Source organism: Heterodontus francisci, chromosome 7 (assembly GCF_036365525.1).
Source record: "Heterodontus francisci isolate sHetFra1 chromosome 7, sHetFra1.hap1, whole genome shotgun sequence".
Taxonomy (NCBI): domain Eukaryota; kingdom Metazoa; phylum Chordata; class Chondrichthyes; order Heterodontiformes; family Heterodontidae; genus Heterodontus; species Heterodontus francisci.
Window position 1 is genome coordinate 113,777,549 of NC_090377.1, and position 20,677 is coordinate 113,798,225.

Sequence of the window (20,677 nt, forward strand, 5' to 3'; positions counted from 1 at the left end):
CCCCCTCCTATCCCCGGCCCACTCGCTTGCTCGCTCTCTCCCTCCAACCATTGTGTGCTGCCATGTGTTTAGGTTAGGTTGCCTTCGTCTGATTATTTGAGCAGCGCAATCTTTAGTCCTGACAGCTGCCTGAAGTCGCAGACTGACGTTTTAGTGGCACATACTGCATTTGCGCATGTGCCACTGCAGCGCCACCTACTGGTAGTGTTGTCAGCAAACGCAGCCTAAATTTTTTTTTTAAAACAAACAGTGGGTAGGCACAGTAGAAACAAACTAACCAAACTAAAATAAATTAACCAAATAAAAAAGAAAAAAAAACTAAACATAAAAGGGGGGAGCCCCGTCATGCTCTGAAATTACTGAATTCAATGTTCAGTCCGACAGGCTGTAGCGTGCCTAATCGGTAAATGGATGCTGTTCCTTGAGCTTGTGTTGATGTTCGCTGGAACAATGCAGCAATCCCAGGACTTCTGAGAGGGGGCGGGGGGGGGGGGGGGGGGGGGGCGGGGTGGTGTTGCAACCGCCAGCAACCGGAAGCTCGGTGTCATGCTTATAGACTGAGGGGAGGTGTTCCGCAAAGCACCCACCCAAACTCCGTTTGGTCTCCCCAATGTAGAGGAGACCACATGGTACTAGAAAATGGTACTCTTTCAATGTAGTATACCATATTCGCTACTCACAACTACATTGAAATAAGTAAAAGTAAATCACTGCTTCACCTGAAAGGAGTGTTTGGGGCCTTGGATAGCAAGGCGAGAGAAGGTAAATGGGCAGGTATTACACCTCCTGCGATTGCAGAGGAAGGTGCTGTGGGAAGGGGACGAGGTGGTGGGGGTAATGGAGGAGTGGACTAGGGTGTCGCGTTAGGGAATGATCCCGTCAAAATACTGACAGGGGAAGGGAGGGGAAGATGCATTTGGTAGTGGCATCACGCTGGAAGTGGCGGAGGATGATGCTTTGGATCTGGAAGCTGGTGGAAACTGAGGACAAGGGGAACCCTGTCGCGACACTGGGAGGGAGGAGAAGGGGTGAGGGTACAGGTGCGGGATATGAGCCGGACACGGTTGAGGGCCCTGTCGACCACAGTGGGGGGGGAATCGTCAGTTGAGGAAAAAGGAAGACATATCAGAAGCACTGTCATTGAAGGTAGCATCAGAGCAGATGCGTCGGAGCTGGAGAAACTGGGAGAATGGAAAGGAGTCCTTACAGGAGGCAGGGTGTGAAGAAGTGTAGTTGAGGTAGCTGTGGATTTCGGTGGGCTTATAATGAATATTAGTAGACAGCCTATCCCCGGAGATGGAGACAGAGAAGTCGAGGGAGGGAAGGGAAGTGTCGGAGATGGACCACGTGAAGGAGAGAGAAGGGTAGAAATTAGAAGCAAAGTTGATAAAGTTTTCTAGTTCCAGGCGGGAGCAGGAAACGTCACCGATATAGTCATCAATGTACTGGAAAAAGAGTTGGGGGAGGGGCCTGAGTAGGACTGCAACAAGGAATGTTCGACATATCCCACAAAAAGACAGGCATAACTAGGATCCATGCGGGTACCCATAGCAACACCTTTTACTTGAAGGAACTGAATGGAGTTGAAGGAGAAGTTGTTCAATGTGAGAACAAGTGCAGCCAGGTGGAGGAGGGTGGTGGTAGATGGGGACTGGTTGGGCTTCGGTTCAAGGAAGAAGTGGAGAGCCCTCAAATCGTCCTGGTGGAGGATGGAGGTGTAGAGAGATTGGACGTCCACAGTGAAGAGGAGGCAGCTGGGGCCAGGAAACTGGAAATTGTCAAAATGACGTAGGGCGTCAGAAGAGTCACGCATGTCGGTGTGAAGAGATTGGGCCAGCGGAGAAAAGATAGAGTCAAGATAGGAAGAAATAAGTTCAGTGGGGCAGGAACAGGCTGAAACAATGGGTCTGCCAGGACAGACCTGTTTCTGGATTTTGGGAAGGAGGTAGAAGCGGGGCTATGAGGTTGGAAGCTGTAGAGGGAAGAACTCCAGAGGAAATGAGATCAGTGACAGTTCTGTGGACAGTAGCTTGATGTTTGGTGGTGGGGTCATGGTCTAGGGGGAAGTAGGAAGAAGTGGCTGAGAGTTGGCGCTGAGCCTCTGCAAGGTAGAGGTCAGTACGCCAGACAACAACAGCACCGCCCTTTTCTGCAGGTTTGAATGAGAATTAGAACATTACAGCGCAGTACAGGCCCTTCGGCCCTCGATGTTGCGCCGACCTGTGAAGCCATCTGACCTACACTATTCCATTTTCATCCATATGTCTATCCAATGACCACTTAAATGCCCTTAAAGTTGGCGAGTCTACTACTGTTGCAGGCAGGGCGTTCCACGCCCCTACTACTCTCTGAGTAAAGAAACTACCTCTGACATCTGTCCTATATCTATCACCCCTCAACTTAAAGCTATGTCCCCTCGTGTTTGCCATCACCATCTGAGGAAAAAGACTCTCACTATCCACCCTATCCAACCCTCTGATTATCTTATATGTCTCTATTAAGTCACCTCTCCTCCTCCTTCTCTCCAACGAAAACAACCTCAAGTCCCTCAGCCTTTCCTCATAAGACCTTCCCTCCATACCAGGCAACATCCTAGTAAATCTCCTCTGCACCCTTTCCATAGCTTCCACATCCTTCCTATAATGCGGTGACCAGAACTGCACGCAATACTCCAGGTGCGGTCTCACCAGAGTTTTGTACAGCTGCAGCATGACCTCGTGGCTCCGAAACTCGATCCCCCTACTAATAAAAGCTAACACACCATATGCCTTCTTAACAGCCCTATTAACCTGGGTAGCAACCTTCAGGGATTTATGCACCTGGACACCAAGATCTCTCTGCTCATCTACACTACCAAGAATCTTCCCAGTAGCCCAGTACTCTGCATTCCTGTTACTCCTTCCAAAATGAATCACCTCGCACTTTTCCGCATTAAACTCCATTTGCCATCTCTCCGCCCAGCTCTGCAGCCTATCTATGTCCCTCTGTACCCTACAACATCCTTCGGCACTATCCACAACTCCACCGACCTTAGTGTCATCCGCAAATTTACTCACCCACCCTTCTACACCCTCTTCCAGGTCATTTATAAAAATGACAAACAGCAGTGGCCCCAAAACAGATCCTTGCAGTACACCACTAGTAACTAAACTCCAGGATGAACATTTGCCATCAACCACCACCCTCTGTCTTCTTTCAGCTAGCCAGTTTCTGATCCAAAGCTCTAAATCACCTTCAACCCCATACTTCCGTATTTTCTGCAATAGCCTACCATGGGGAACCTTATCAAACGCCTTACTGAAATCCATATACACCACATCCACTGCTTTACCCTCATCCACCTGTTTGGTCACCTTCTCGAAAAACTCAATAAGGTTTGTGAGGCATGACCTACCCGTCACAAAACCGTGCTGACTATCGCTAATGAACTTATTCTTTTCAAGATGATTATAAATCCTGTCTCTTATAACCTTTTCCAACATTTTACCCACAACCGAAGTAAGGCTCACAGGTCTATAATTACCAGGGCTGTCTCTACTCCCCTTCTTGAACAAGGGGACAACATTTGCTATCCTCCAGTCTTCCAGCACTATTCCTGTCGACAATGACGACATAAAGATCAAGGACAAAGGCTCTGCAATCTCCTCCCTAGCTCCCCAGAGAATCCTAGGATAAATCCCATCTGGCCCAGGGGACTTATCTATTTTCACACTTTCCAAAATTGATAACACCTCCTCCTTGTGAACCTCAATCCCATCTAGCCTAGTAGCCTGAATCTCAGTATTCTCCTCGACAACATTTTCTTTCTCTACTGTAAATACTGACGCAAAATATTCATTTAACACTTCCCCTACCTCCTCTGATTCCACACACAACTTCCCACTACTATCCTTGATCGGCCCTAATTTAACTCTAGTCATTCTTTTATTCCTGATATACCTATAGAAAGCCTTAGGGTTTTCCCTGATCCTATCCGCCAATGACTTCTCGTGTCCTCTCCTTGCTCTTCTTAGCTCTCCCCTTAGATCCTTCCTGGCTAGCTTGTAACTCTCAAGCGCCCTAACTGAGCCTTCACGTCTCATCCTAACATAAGCCTTCTTCTTCCTCTTGACAAGCACTTCAACTTCTTTAGTTTGAAGACAATGTCGAGGTTAGACCTGAGAGAATGGAGTACGGCAAGTTCAGAGGGGGGCAGGTTAGAGTGAGTGAGGGTGGCAGAGAAATTGAGACGGCCGATGTCTCGCCGACAGTTTTCAATGAAAAGATCAAGAGTGGGTAAGAGGCCAGAGGGAGGGGTCCAGGTAGAGGGAGAATGCTGGAGGCGGGTGAATGGGTCTGCTGGTTGGGGGGTGGACTCCTAGTCAAAGAAGTGAGCACGGAGGCGAAGGCGACGGAAGAAGAGTTCAACGTCATGCCGAGCACGAAATTCATTGAGGTGAGGGCGCAAGGGGATAAAATGGAGTCCTTTGCTGAGTACAGAACATTCAGCATCAGAGAGGGGAAGGTCTAGTGAATGCACCCATCTGCTCCGATGATGCTACCTTCCACAACAGTGCTTCTGATATGTCTTCCTTTTTCCTCAACCGAGGATTCCCCCTCGCCCCCCCCCCCCCCACTGTGCCCTTAACCGTGTCCGGCTCATTTACCGCACCTCCACCCTCACCCCTTCCCCTCCCTCCCTCCCAGAACCGTGACAAGGTTCCCCTTGTCCTCACTTTCCACCCCACCAGCTTCCAGATCCAAAGAATCATCCTCCGCCACATCCAGCGTGATGCCACTACCAAACGCATCTTCCCCTCCCATCCAGTCAGTATTTTGAAAGGATCGTTCCCGTGACACTCTCGTCCACTCCTCCATTACCCCCACCACCTCGTCCCCTTCCCACGGCACCTTCCTCTGCAATCGCAGGAGGTGCAATACCTGCTCATTTATCTCCTCTCTCCTCACTATCCAAGGCCCCAAACACTCCTTTCAGGTGAAGCAGCGATTTACTTGTACTTCTTTCAATGTAGTATACTGTATTCGCTGCTCACAATGTGGACTCCTCTACAGCGGGGAGACCAAACGCAGATTGGGTGACCACTTTGCGGAACACCTCCGCTCAGTCTGTAAGCATGACACCGAGCTTCTGGCTGCTGGCCATTTCAACACCTCCCACCTCCACCACCACCCAGCTCTCATGCTCACATCTCTATCCTGGGATTGCTGCAGTGTTCCAGCGAACATCAACGCAAGCTCGAAGAACAGAATCTTATTTACCGATTAGGCACGCAACTGAATTCAATTATTTCAGAGCATGACGGGCCTCCCTTCTTATGGTTAGTTATTTTTTCTTTTTTTTTAATTTGGTTATTTTATTTTAGTTTTTTTTAGTTTGGTTAGTTTATTTCTACTGTGCCTACCCAGGGTTTCTGTTTTTTTTAAAAATGTTTTTAATTTTGTGCTTGGAGTGCTTTGTGCTTTACAGTCAATTCACACCCTCTCTGTACTAATGCTTCATCTTTCAGTACACCATTAACATACCGTTTGCCTTTGTTCCATGACCTTCTGGTCAGTTATTCTCTGTGACCTTGTCCTATTAACACCTTCTCTTTTGTTATCTCTTGCCCCACCCCCCGCTTAACTTGCTTAAAACCTTTAACATTTCTAATATTTTGTCAGTTCTGAAGAAGGGTCACTGATCTGAAACGTTAAACTCTGCTTCTCTCTGCACAGATGCTGCCAGACCTGCTGAGTATTTCCAGCATTTCTTGTTTTTACCTCAATTAAATTACCTTTTAATCTTCTATACTTCAGGGAATACAAGCCCAGCAACATGTCCTCCTAATTTAACTCTTTTAGCCCTGGTATCATTGTGTTGAATCTGCACCGCACCCCTTCCAAAGCCAATATATTCTTAACGAGTTGCGGTGCCCAGAACTGAGCACAGTACTCCAGATGTCATCTATCCAGAGCTTCGTACAACTGCAGCATAACTTGCCCCTCTGTATTTTAGCTCTCTTGAAATAGAAACCAACATTCCAAAGCTTTTTTTAATTACCTTTTTGTATCAGTGCACCACTTTTTGGTAATTTCTGTACATGGACCCCTAAACCTCTCTGCTCCTCCACAGTTCCTAGATTCTTGCCATTTTGAAAATACACTGATCTATCTTTCTTCAGTCCAAAGTGGATGGCCTCACACTTTCTCACATTGAACTCCATGTGCCGCAGTCTTGCCCACTCACTTTATCTATCAATGTCCCTTTGCAACTTTGCACTCCCATCAACACCACTTTCTGTGCCACCTAACTTAGTGTCATCAGCAAACATGGATACAAGGCTCTCTATTCCTTCATCCAAGTCACTGATAAATATAATGAAAAGCCGAGGTCCCTGTACAGATCTCTGGAGGACACGACAAGTCACATCCTGCCAATTGGAGTACATACCTATTATTCCTACTCTCTGTCTCCTACCTCCTAAACAATTTCCTACATGCTCATAATGCCTAATATAAACTAATATTTTACTTATGTTGGACAAGACAGTGTGTTCTGACTCAGAAGTATGATACTTTGCATATTTTATTGGAACCTTACCAATATTCCAGCAAAGAAAGGCACTATCTGTTTCTTGATGCCGAAAAAAGGTTGCTTTGGCAGAAAGACATCAATAGAGCAGTCTTAGATCTGGCTTCCATGTACCTTATGATCAGAGGTGATCATATCTGGCAATGCTCCAAATTCACGATAAACCTGAACAATCCGAACAGGAGAACTGAACTGACAGAATGCCACACAGCAACAGCCTGACTGATTACTGATTTGGAACATGAAACGTTGCACATGCCTAATTAGCAGTATGGAAGAATATGCAGTTTTGGATGTTGTGTATGCCACAGGAAAGGGAACCTCATGTTGAGAATTGCATAACATGTTGTTGAGATAGCTTTTGACTACACTGTTAAACTGGATTTAGATCACTAATCAAGGAACAAATGACAGATCACTTAAGCAAATAAAATTGTTTCAACCTTTCAATCTATTCTACTAAATCAGCTTGGACAATGTATGAACTAAATATCAATTGTTCATATTGGATTTCTGGGACAAACAACTTTCGTCTCCTGATACTATATGGTCAATAATTGCAGCTTTCTAAAGCACCTTAACTTTCTGATCTGTGCTGAACTCAATGGCACCAAACTATCGTACAGAATCATAGAATGGATCATGCCGGCTCTCAGCAAGAGCAACTCAATTAATCCCACACACCCGCCCATTCCCTGTAGCCCTGCAAATTTTCTCTCTTCTTGTGCTCATCCAATTTCATTTTGAAAGCCACGATTGAACTAGCCTCCAACACACTCTCAGGTAGTGCATTCCAGATCCTAATTAGTTCTTTTGCCAATCATAAATTAGTGTCCGACATATGAATATGAATATATGAATTAGGAGCAAGAGTAGGCCACTCAGCCACTCAAGCCTGCTCCGCCATTCAACACCATCATGGCTGATCTGATTGTAACCTCGACTCCACACTCGCGCCTACTCCTGCTATCCTTTTACCCCCTCGCTTATCAAGAATTATCTACCTCTGCCATAAAAATATTTGAAGACTCTGCTTCCACTGCCAACGACTCATAACGCTCAGAGAAAAAATGTCTCCATCTGTCTTAAATGGGCAGCCCCTTATTTTTAAGTAATGACCCCTAGTTCTAGATTCTCCCACAAGAGGAAACATTCTTTCCACATCCACCCTGTCAATACCCCTCAGGATCTTATCAAGTCGCCTCCTATTCTTCTGTACTTCAGTGGGTACAAGTCTAGCATGTCCAACCTTTCTTCATAAGAAAGCCGCCCATTCCAGATATTAGTTTAGTAAACCTTCGCTGAACTGCTTCCAACATATTTACATCTTCCTTAAATAAGATGACCAATACTATACACAGTACTCCTGAAGTAGTCTCAACAATGCCCTGTATAACTGAAGCGTAACTTCCCTACTTTTGTATTCAATTCCCCTCACAATAAACAATAACATTCTATTAGCTTTCCTAATTATTTGTTGTACCTGCATACTGACCTTTTGCCATTCATGCCCTGGGACACCCAGATCCTTCTGCATCTCAGAGCACTGCCATCTCTCACCATTTAGATAATATGCTCCTTTTTTATTCTTCCTGCCAAAATGGACAATTTCACATTTTCCCACATTATACTCTATTTGCCAGATCTTTGCCCACCCACCTGACCTATCTATATTCCTTTGTGGCCTCCTCATGTCCTCTTCACAACTTAGTTTTCTACCTATCTTTGTGTCATCGGCAAATTTAGCAACGATATCTTCGATCCTTTCATCCAAGTCAATTATATAAATTGTAAAAAGTTGAGGCCACAGCATTGACCCCTGCGGCACAACACTCATTACATCTTGCCAACCAGAAAATGATCCATTTATGCCTACTCCCTGTTTCCTGTTAGCTAGCCAATCTTCTATCCATGTTAACATGTTACCCCTTACACCATGAGCTTTTCTTTCCGCAATAACCTTTGCTGTAGCACCTTATCAAATGCCTTCTGGAAACCGAATTACAGTACATCCACCAATTCCCCTTTATCCACAGCACATGTTGCTTCTTCAAAGAACTCCAATAAATTGGTTAAACCTGATATCCCCTTTACAAAACCATGATGACTCTAACTGATTACCTTGAATTTTTCTGTGCCCTGCTGTAACGTCTTTAATAATAGGGAAAATGTTGGAAGCTAAGACAGATGTTAAGCTAACTGGCCTATAGTTTCCTGCTTTCTGTCTCCCTCCATTTTTGAATAAAGGAGTTACATTCCCTACATTCCAATCTAATGTAACCTTCCCCAAATCTACGGAATTTTGGACAACTGAAACCAACGCAACGACTAACTCACTAGCCACTTCCTTTAAGACCACAGGATGAAGTCCATCAGGACCTGGGGACTTGTCAGCTTGCAGGTCCAACAATTTGCTCAGTACCACTTCCCTGGTGATTGTAATTTTGAGTTTCTCCCTCCCTTCCATTTCCTGATTTACAGCTATTTCTGGGATGTTACTTATATTCTGTATAGTGAAGACTGATGCAAAATACCTGTTCATCTGCCCTCTCCTTACTTTCCCTTATTAATTCCCTAAACTCACTTTCTATAGGACCAACGCTCACTTTGTTACCTTTTCTTTTTGAAATATCTGTAGGAACTCTTACTATCTGTTCTGATACTTCTAACTTGCTTTCTCTCGTACTCTAATTTTTCTCTCCTTATTACTCTTCTAACCATTCTTTGCTGAAATTCTGTCCAATCTAGTGACCTGTCACCCATCTTTGCACAATTATATGCTTTTTCAGATACAGAGCCTTTAGTTTTGTCCTTTTACTATTTGTGTAATGTCTAGCCTTGACTGCTGATCTACTCTTAGATTTTCTATGTTTCTATTTGCACTCTCTGTCCCTTCCCGTCAGTCTGTTTGTCATCTCCCATATTTATACCTTTCTCTCTTGTCTCGTCTCTACTCTTTGATCTGCCAGATCTTCCCAAATTTAATCCCTTGCCCCCACTGTTCAGTTTAAAACCCTCTCCACTTCCCGAGTTATGCGGCTCGCTAAAACACCAGCCCCAGGACAATTCAGGTGTCGACCGTCCCAACTGTACAGCCCCCACTTTCTGCAGTACTGGTGCCAGTGCCCCACGAATCAGAACCCACTTCTACCACACCAGTCTTTGAGCCACGCATTCATTTCTCTAATCTTATTTACTCTGTGCCAATTTGCATGCGGCTCAGGTAATAATCCAGAGATTATTACCTTTGAGGTTCTGCTTCTTAATTTGGTGCATAGTTCTTCATATTGACTATGCAGAACCTCCTTCTTTGTCCTGCCTAAGTCATTGGTACCTACATCGATCATGAAGACTGGATCCTCCCCCTCCCACTGTAAGTTCCTCTCCAACCCTGAGAAGATGTCCCAAACCCTGTCACCGAGCAGGCTACATAGCCTTCTGGACTCTCGCTCTTTGCTGCGGAGAATGGTGTCGATTCCCCACTACCACTACATTCCTATTTACTCCCCACTCTGGATTATTGAAGGACTTCTGGATTCCATCTTCAGGAAAAAGTTTCTAACAGGGGATTGTCCTACTGAAATACTTCAACAAAAAAGTATGGTTCAAAAGGGTATAATGTAAAGGTTCCTGGTTTTCCAGTCTTATTTTAAAATAAAATAAGATCAATGAGGCTTTTCTATCAATTTCAAATATTCTGAAACTTCCCCTGCCCCCAACTTACACCCCAATTCCCAAAATGTAACTGTTCATTTAACACTCGCACTTAAAACTATGGAATAACTCTGTTATTTATCACTTTCTTTAAAAACAATTTTAAGGAGCTACAGCTAAATTGACCAAATAGGTCTATCTGCCCCTTTTCTGTGGTCTGATTGGTTGTTTAAAAACAACTGTTAAGATTGGTAGGAAGAATTCAATCTTTTTAGTGTAGACATATGACCCACATTTTGCTACAGCAGGGCATCTAAGAGCATCGACCATTAATTAGATTTACTCTTGGACATTTAGGTTTTTACATTTTTTGCATGGCAAGTTTCTGAAAGAGCAATCTGACAACGCTGCAGCACGGGAAATATGGCATCTGGGACCTGTGTGACAGGGCTAGCAACTGTGTATTTCCTTAACCAATCAGATTGAGAAATTAACAGCGCAAGGAAAAAAAGGAAGTGCAAAATTAGAGTGGGTGATTTCAAAGTCAAATCAGGTACAAAAGGAGAAATAGAGAGAGGGAAGGAAAACAGATTAAGAGATGGGGAGAAAGAGACAGAAAGAAAATGAGACAACACTTGTAATAATTTATTTTCAGTGTCAGAGAGGTTGATTGGCAATAACTAACATTTATCAATCACATTGTTATAAGGGTAGGCTGGAATGGACAAGACTTAACCTCTCTGAGGTGAGTTTATCTACCGTGCAAATAGAGCAAATTCAAGCCATACAATGCATTTCAATGGCATAGCAGTCAGCAAGATGCTACTTTCACAAAGCTAACATTAGAGTGGCGCAACTCAGAGAGCAACTTTTGGATATTTGAGTTTAATCATGCTCCTTGCCTGAAGTTGCTGTACCATTTGCACATTAATAACGGCAAGCACCAGTAGCCTCACCTTTATTTTGACAGCAAAATCTGGACCAGAGAGCTGCAGTGTTTTATCACCCATTACCCACTGCTGTGTTGACTACCTCTACTTTGGTGTTGTATTATGCAATGACAAGAATCATGAAAAATTAGCATAAGACATTAGTGGAGCGTGCAAGTACATATAGAACTAACGTGCATAATTGCATCCCACGAAGTGCAGTTCGCATAGCAGTTGGACGTTTTATACACAACTTGCTGTTGAAGTGCTCCTCCAAAACATCTCTCAATTAAACATTAATTGGCAGTGTTGGGAAAACACAACAATAGTTAGAGTTGGACAGTACCACAGTGGTGCAGGATGGCTACAAGACTGTGGTTAGGCAACATTCTGTTAAATCTATGACATAATTCTCCAAAGACTGCTCCACACAGACAATGAATGCCAAAAGCAGAGAAATGCTACTTTCCTCTCCCCACTTCGATATCTCTCACCTCTCGAGGAGTACCTAAAAAAAAAGGATGCTACATAGCCATTTTGATTCTTTCACATACTTATGGTCGTTGCCCCCAAAAAGCATTTACCTTGTTGAGACAGCATTTTGCAATAGTTTGCAACAGCTCATTAGTTTTCTCTGGTTCGTGACCCGCCACTATACGTGCAGGTTTCACAGTCAAAGGATCACCAGACACCATCATCACTACATCAATAGCCTTCTGCAGGAATGCAATTTTAGCATCTTTATCCTAACAAGAAAGCAGAGGAAGATAAATTAGCTGGGTAAGCTAAAATCAGAACTTTCAATTTATAATATCTGTACCTAGCAAACGAAAAGAAGTTTGCATTTATATAGCACCTTTTACAGCCTGTGTCGTGAATCTTACCCTGGCAAATGTGGCAACAATTTTTATATAGCAAGTGAGATAAATAAGCCGTCTTTTTTTCGGTGGTGTTAGCCGAGGGATAAATGTTAGCCAGGACACAAGGAGAACTCCCTTCTCCTCTTCAAATAGTGCCATGGGATTTTATTTCATCCTCCTAAACAAGCAAATAGGGCCTCAATTCAACATCTTATGCAAAAAGTGGTTCCTCTAACAAGGCAGAGCTCCTTCAATACTGCACGGAAATGTCAGCTGAGATTATGTGTTCAAATCCTGGTGCGGGGCTTGAAGGCATAACCTTCTGCTTGAGGCATATCTGTATCACCATGCCAAGCTGACATTCATACCCTTAAGTATATTTTTTTTTAATTGAAAAAGTTAAGTGAAGGGAGATTTAAGCAGAAAGAAAAGATGAAGGGAGATCAACATTACACAATTTAAAGAGCAAATTAAGAAAGGAAAATAGTGCAGTAAGTTTTGATTTCAAGACCGATAACGCAGGAAGGTGGAAAAATACATCAGTTGATGTATCTTTCAACGAACAAGGGAGGAAAGATCAGAGAAGCAATGACCACAGACAGAAGTACTGAAATTACGGGTTACATTTTACTCTTGAACATGGTATTGGCCACTGCTATGACAAAGTAGAAATGTGAGACACTCCTGCTGCTGGAGAAGGTTCCAGCTCATTCAGTTCCCACAGGCAGATGGGAATGCAAGTTACTTTGGGAAATGACAAAAACAGCAACAGAAATTTCGTTTACATCTTTTGAGTCAAATGAACAAAATCAAAATTGTTGTACAAATCATAATTTAAGGAATTAACTTTTCCAGCATGTTCAAGTCCATATGTCCATCTACTATAATTTTGAAGTAATGGCTAACTCACCACAAAAATTTTAAAAACGTAAATGCAAGACAGCTGACCCTTTAAGCAATCAGATGTTAAAGGGTGATGTAATCAATCTGCTTATTCAGTTCGCTCCTAAGTACATCTTGTTTGAAATCACTGCATTGTTTCTAGGTAACCTGCCACTCAGTCTGGAACTCTCTTCTTGGCATTGTATCAAAACAAAAATATACTGAAATACTTTAAAAATATAGAAAGAAACATTTGTGAGCTCAGGGAAGAAGTGGGTTTTCCTCAAGCTACTCTGGCAACCTATAAAGGGAAAAAAGGATTAAATGCCTATTTGAACCGAAAACAACAATTTTGGGGACTGGTTAACGCAGCATCTTCTCCTCTGGAACTTGGATTCAAAACCAAGTCAGACTAATGCAATAGTGGTCCATCTGCCAGTTTTAAGAGGTCTAAGTGAAATAACTCTGAGCATTTCAAAAGTCTTAATCCAGTTCCTTATGTGCATGGATTCTCAGCAGAAAACTGCCCCTAATTCAATGCAAATTGATAGTTTAATTCAAGGAGTATAAGTACAGCTGATGTGGAAAATGAAATTTGGGTGTTCTTCATGCTGCAGAAGGCAGAGAAAGCTTTATTCTGCACCTGGTTATGCTATCCCCAACTTGGAAACAATTGAATCTGACAGTAGGTACCCATTGTGGACAAATATTCCATTCCCCAGCACTGCCATCCTTCACATTAATTACCCCAAATCCAAAATCCCTCCCAGCCCCAAATTATACAGTATTGAAATACAACTGTGCCACAATCATATTTACACAAGATAATCTAGACACAAGGCAATATTGTTTACTAACAACATTTGCACTGCAAATAATTAGGTTAAAAAATTGAAACAAGATACATGGCTTAAAACAAATTGTGACAGGAGCTTTTTATCTTTAAAAAACCCCCCAAAGAAACAATATCCTCAACAGGGATGTTAAAAATAAAAGATTTATTGCATGCCCCTCCTTTAATTTTTTCTAATGACAGCATAATTGACCATTAAGCACAAACCATCAAATAAATCAGCAAAGTATCACAGGTTTAAATTACAGTACAGAGCACAAGCATTGCAATGAAAGTGGTTTATAACATAAAACAAAAGCAGCCATTACTTACAAATTTATCATGCATGTAGGTCATTAAGGCACTAAATGCTATGCTTCAAGATTTAGGATATAGACTAAAAGCAGTTTATACTCCCTTGACTTTTTGGTGGATAAACAGTTTTGTTAATTGAACCTTTTACAATATAAACATGTAACTTTTACCTGACGTTAGGATTTTATTACGATACTAGTATATCGCCTGTTGCATTGCTCATGGTGAGTCAGAGAAATCTCTATTTTATAATACAGGTATGTCAGGATTTCAGGATTTTTGATCATTTGGCCAGAGGGATCGATGTATAATTTATATTAAAGCATAGATCTTAAGTTAAATGTTTTTCCAAAAATGGCTCAGGTTTATAAGCAAGTAACCTGCTGGATTCTATGTGACGAAGAATATGTTAACAGGTTCTTCCACAAGTTAATGAGCAGACATTGAAACTATTATCCTTAACAATCTGAGACAACAGCTGGTTCAATATCCTGGCCCAGAAATTCTTGCAGCTGCGCATCACACAGATTGGATTTTTCACCTCACCCTTCAGATCGTATTATTTTTGCGCTACAAATTGCTGCAAATGCAAGCTGATAACATGCCAATGTCAATGAGGCATCTGGGATCTCCTGAACATCAGGTACAATGGACTAGCTCTTTAACCAATTAAAGATACAGGGCGGCACAGTGGCGCAGTGGTTAGCACCGCAGCCACACAGCTCCAGGGACCCGGGTTCGATTCTGGGTACTGCCTGTGCGGAGTTTGCAAGTTCTGTGACTGTGTGGGTTTTTGCCGGGTGCTCCGGCTTCCTCCCACAGCCAAAGACTTGCAGGTTGATAGGTAAATTGGACATTGTAAATTGCCCCTAGTGTAGATAGGTGGTAGGGAATATGGGATTACTGCAGGGTTAGTATAAACGGGTGGTTGTTGGTCAGCACAGACTCGGTGGGCCGAAGGGCCTGTTTCAGTGCTGTATCTCTAAATAAAATAAAATAAATAAAAAGAAACTGAGTGAACAGCAGCAAAGGAAATAGTGTGAATTCGAGTTAAATTAGGTAGAGAGGTTTAAGAGCAGATTAGAGAGAAGTAAAAAGAAACACAAAATAAAAAAGAGAAAAATTAAAATTAGAAACATTCTGAGCAATTAATTACCTGCTGGCGTGACACTCGACAGCTTTATTTTTCTCTTTCTGGGCCTCCAAGATTGAATGGCGGTCAGGACCATAAATCATGTCATGAACAGTGTCTTTACACCATGAATTGCCAATCCAAAATGACGACAGTGAGATTAGTTCGTATTTATGGCACAAATGCAGCAATTTCTTGACATTCTTGGGAAGGTTGATAGCGAGCCCCTGTTTTTATGAGGCAATTGTTGGACCCCTGCAAATTGTCCAGCAATTTGTGGCTATTCGAAACTCATGCCTTATCCTTACCTTGCCACAAATTGTTTTTTTTCTTGAACACACCAATAATGGCAGGCTGCAAACTCGGCATTGTTTCTCCAGCAATTTCTGGGCCCATGTTTCAACTACTTCCAGAAGCCATTCACACTTGAGATGTCAGATGGATAGGAATACCTGCATTCACATCAACTGTTAGTTGACGGAGGCCTCCATTGGCAGCACTACTGACCAACTCCTGAATAGGCTGACTGTGAGTACAAGCAGCCCTCAACTTTCTGTGCTCATTGTCAACAAAAGAGAGAAACACATCATCTTGTCCAGTTGGTAATGTCTGCTGAGAAAAGCAGTCAGGCCATGACCAGTCTCCCTGTTGAAGACAGCCAAGTCCCAGACCAAACCATGGTCTGATTCAGTGATTGAGCTAACCAACAGCATGTGCTGTTTAGCTTTCTAACTGGAACAGGGTAAGTGCAGTTTATTATATTTCTTATTTACAAGGTGGGATCCACAGCAAAATACTGTGGATGCTGGAAATCTGAAACAAAAACAGAAAATGCTGGAAATACTCAGCAGGTCAGGCAGCATCTGTGAAGATGGAAATTAATTGGAGTAGGGTGAGTTCTGGGGCTCTGAATTGTCACTTACTGAAAGCAGATTTACAATTTGTATTTGGTCTTGTCTTACTAAAGTTTCATGAAGTCAACCTTTTGGAAGAAATATGAGAGAGAACACATGCAGCAGATTATAATATCAAGTCTATGATAGCAAGAGGCTTTATTGTTAGACCTCTTGGGCCATACTATCTAGATATTGGGCAGTGAAGACAAACTCCTAATCATGAGGAATGCTTACAGGGCTAACAACTAACCAGACAGAATAACTGGGATAGGTCTGAAATTTGTAGCAGGGCATTTACACCACATAGGGGATAACATTAGGAAGAGTGATTTACACTGCTGATAAAAGTGAAATTCCATTTTATTGAATATTTTGGGAATTATTTTCCATTGCTTTGGGGATTAAATTCCACAACTTTATATCCATTATTCTGTATAAACCTTAAATGAGTAGTCTTTATAAGTATTTTGCATCCCTGTCCATATTTAAAAACAAAAGATACATGGCAAGATGCAAATATTGGAGGAAAAGTATCCACTGTGGAGCATTATTGGAGAGGAATAATAGAGCTTAGCAAAATTCATAGGCAGTCCTGTGCTTTGGTTACAATGGTGGGGTGGGGGGTGCAGGGTGCTGGTTATAGGCTTTGGTAGCACTAAAGGCCTCTTCAAATTGTTGAAGTTAGCAATTTATCTTTCTTGACTCCATATCCCTTTCAATTGACCCAGTATTGCATTTTAGGAAGAGTGTTCCAGATTTTCACTACCCTTTATGTGAAAAAGTGTTTTCACTCCTAAATGGCCCAGCTCTACTTTTAAGATTATGCACCACCCACCCCACGATTAATTAGTTTCTCTGTATTGAAACTGTCTATTGAAACCTTATCATTTTAAGGACCTTGTTTAAACCACCCATCTACCTTTTCAACTCAAGAGAACAGAAACCAAGTTAATGCTGCCTGTTCTCATAAGTTAACCCTCCAAACCCCAGCACCATTCTGGTGAATTTGCACTGCACCCCTTCGAAGGTCAATATATCCTTTTCAATGTGTGGTGCCCAAACTGAATCTGGATGGGGTCTTATCAAGGGCTCTATACAACTGAAGCTGGATTTGCGATAAATGCCAACATTCCATTAGCTTTTTGATTGCCTTAAGTATCTGTCAACTAGCTTTAAATGATTTGTTTACATGGATTCCCAACTATTTTTGCTCCTTTACAGTTCCTAGCGTCACCATTTAAAAAATATTCAGATTTACCTTTCTTAGGTCCAAAGTGGATGACCTCACACTTGCCCACATGAAATACCATCTATCTTAGTTTTGCCCACTCATTTAACTTGTCTATGCCCTCTTGTAACTTCCTGCTCCCATGTGAACTACTTATACCCCCTCCTAATTTAGTGTCATCTGCAAACATCCTTCATGCAAGTCATTAATAAATACGGTGAAAAGTTGAGGCCCCAGAACAGGTCCCTGCGGAAGACCGCTTACCACATTCTGTCAATCTGAGTACATGCCCTTTCTCCACACTCTCTGTCTCCTACCTCCCAACCAATTTCCAAACCAAGATAAAGGGCTCCCTCCCAATTCTGTGCACTCTCATTTTTCCAACCACAGGTGAGAGGATCAGCTCGACAATGTTGTAGCCATATCTCTTGCCCGCATGCCTCCCCACTGGTAATGCGAGATTGGTGAATTAACCCTCATGTCAATTATACTGCACTAGAGATTTTTTTTTATGATTTAATCTAAGCAGCCTCCTATATAAACTCTGTTCAACGTATGCAATTAATTTCCACTTACCTTGACATTATCAGATTTCATCTCAAACTCTGTAAACAGTCCTTTCAAAAACCCAGTGGTCCTTATAACCTATAAATAGAAAAGAGGAGTAATTCGAACACATATTCATTCAACTATTACTCATATCAATAGTTTGTCCTCCTCAGAGACCAGGCTCTTTCCCTTTCAAAACTGCTGTCCTCACTCCCTCTTCAATAAACCCACCTTCAACCCTTTCATTCTCACTAAACATCCCCAATCAAAAATTGCTCAAGGTCCATAAATGTGTTGTCACCTCCCAGTACCATGCCCCTCTTTCCCACTACTCCATGTTCAAATCCTTCCTGTCCGGTTTCCATCCTTCTAACAGCTAAAAAACAGACCTAACCAAAATCACGAATGAAATCCTGTGTGAACACACTTTATCTCTCCTTGACCTCTTGCCAGTGTTCAACACAGCGATTATGACATTCTTCTCTAACACTTCTCCTTTAGTGCTCAGCTTAATGAAACTGCCCTTACTTCGATCATCATTCCATTCTTACTTATCCAAAGATAGTCAGAGCATTTTCATTTGTGGCTTCATCTACACACAAATACCTATACCTCAAGTGTCACCCAAAGATCTATCCTTGTTCCCTCTCTTTCCTCCTCATCTACACACTTTCCTCAGCGACATCATCAACAGACGTAGAATCACAGCTTCTACCCGTATGCTAATGATTATTGTAGCCCAGCTACACCTCTCCACCATTTCATGACTCTGCGACTGCCTCCATGCTGGCAAACTGATCATCTGCCCTCCAGTCTGGCACAAGCCTTAAAATCCTCCAGCTCAACGCTGAAACCATAACTATCATCTTTGACTTATTATAAATTCCACTCCCTCCACCTCTTGTCATTTCTTTTTTTTAAATCCCCTCAAAAACCTTTCACTTCAACAACAACTTATAGAGTCATACAGCACAGAAACAGGTCCTTCAGTCTACTGTGTATGTGCTGGCCATCAAGCACCTGCCTATTCTAATCCCATTTCCAGCACTTGGCCCGCAGTCTTGTATGCTATGGCATTTCAAGTGCTCATCGAAATACTTAAATGTTGTGATGGTTCCTGCCTCTACCACCTCTTCAGACAGTGCATTCCAGATTCCAACCACCCTCGGAGTGAAAAATGTTTTCCTCAAATCCGCTCTATACCTCCTGCCCCTTACCTTAAATCTACGCCCCCGGAAATTGATCCCTCTGCGAAGGGAAAAAGTTTCTTCCTATCTAATCTATCAATGCCCCTCATAATTTTGTATACAACTTATATTTATATAGCACCTTTAACACAATAAATTGCCCCAAGGCGCATCAAAGCAGCATTATAAAACAAAATGACACCAAGCCACACAAGGACACATTAGGTCCGGTGACCAAAAGCTTGGTTAAAAAAAAGCAGATTTTTAAGGAGAGAGGGACAACACTTGAAGAGAGAGAACAGTTAACAAAATGGGATAACAAGAGAATGTTGGGTGGCCAGCAGTACAGTGGGAATAGGTCGAGGTGGATCTCATGGACAAACTGAACCCAGAGAGAGCACGAGGGGAAATAGGAAAGGAGCTGGAGAAAGATGCAAGTTTAGGGCAAGGGCAGCGGGGGCATTAGAGGAAGTTTGGCCAGGTAGGCTAGTGGAAGGGAGGACACGGCAGGGACAATTGATCAGATGGTCTTGATCTTAGCGACAAAGAAGTCCATGCCATCATCACCCCTCGCCTCAAAAAACCAACCCTTGACCCCATCGCCCTTGCAAACTACTGCCCTGTCTCCAATCCCCCTTTCCTCTTCAAAGCCCTTGAACGTGTTGTCGCCTCCCAAATCTGCTCCCATCTTTCCCAGAACTCCATGCTTGAATCCCTCCAATCAGGTTTCTGCCCCTGTCACAGTACCAAAACAGCTCGTACCAAAGTCACAAATGACATCCAATGTGACTGCGACAAAGGTAAACTTTCCCTTCTCATCCTTCTCGACCTGTCTGCATGCAGCCTCTGACACAATTGACCATACCATCCTCCTCCAATGCCTCTACACAGTCATCTACCTGGGTTGGGCTGCTCTCACCTGGTTCCATTCTTATCTATCTAATTGGAACCAGAGAATCATGTGCAATGGCATCTCTTCCGGATCTCATAGTGTTACCTCTGGTATCCCCAAAGGATCTATTCTTTGCCCTTTCCTATTTCTCATCTACATGATGCCTCTCAGTGACATAATCTGAAAGCACAGCATGAGTTTCACATGTATGCTGACGGCACTCAGCTCCATCTCACCACTACCTCTCTCGACTCCTCCACAGTTGCTAAACTATCAAATGGGCAAATGCATGGCAGATGCAGTATAACGTGGATAAATGTGAGGTTATCCACTTTGGTTGCAAAAACAGAAAGGCAGATTATCTGAATGATGATAGATTGGGAAAGGGGAGGTGCAACGAGACCTGGGTGTCCTTGTACACCAGTCGCTGAAAGCATTCAGGTGCAACAAGCAGTTAGGGAGGTGAATGGTATGTTGACCTTCATTGCAAGAGGATTTGAGTACAGGAGCAAGGATGTCTTCCTGCAGTTACACAGGGCCGTGGTGAAACCACATCTGGAGTACTGTGTACAGTTTTGGTCTCCTTATCTGAGGATGTTCTTGCCATGGAGGGAGCGCAAAGATGATTAATAGGTTGATTCCTGGGATGGCATGATTGACGTATGAGGAGTGATTGGGTCGACTAGGCCTATATTCACTAGAGTTTAGAAGAATGAGAGAGGATCTCATAGAAGCCTATAAAATTCTAAC

General features: G+C 42.8%; 1 protein-coding gene across 4 annotated transcripts in view; it reads right to left on the reverse strand.

Annotated features, from left to right (window-relative positions):
- traf3ip1 (TNF receptor-associated factor 3 interacting protein 1) overlaps positions 1–20,677 on the reverse strand; it is a 199,055-nt gene that overhangs the window by 151,434 nt on the left and 26,944 nt on the right. For all 4 annotated transcript variants that reach the window (XM_068035907.1, XM_068035906.1, XM_068035905.1 and 1 more), the window contains exons 2-3: positions 17,876–17,944; positions 11,739–11,900 (exon numbers count right to left, since the gene is read on the reverse strand). In XM_068035907.1, coding sequence (XP_067892008.1) covers positions 11,739–11,900; positions 17,876–17,944 — 231 coding nt within the window. The remainder of the gene's footprint in view (positions 1–11,738; positions 11,901–17,875; positions 17,945–20,677) is intronic.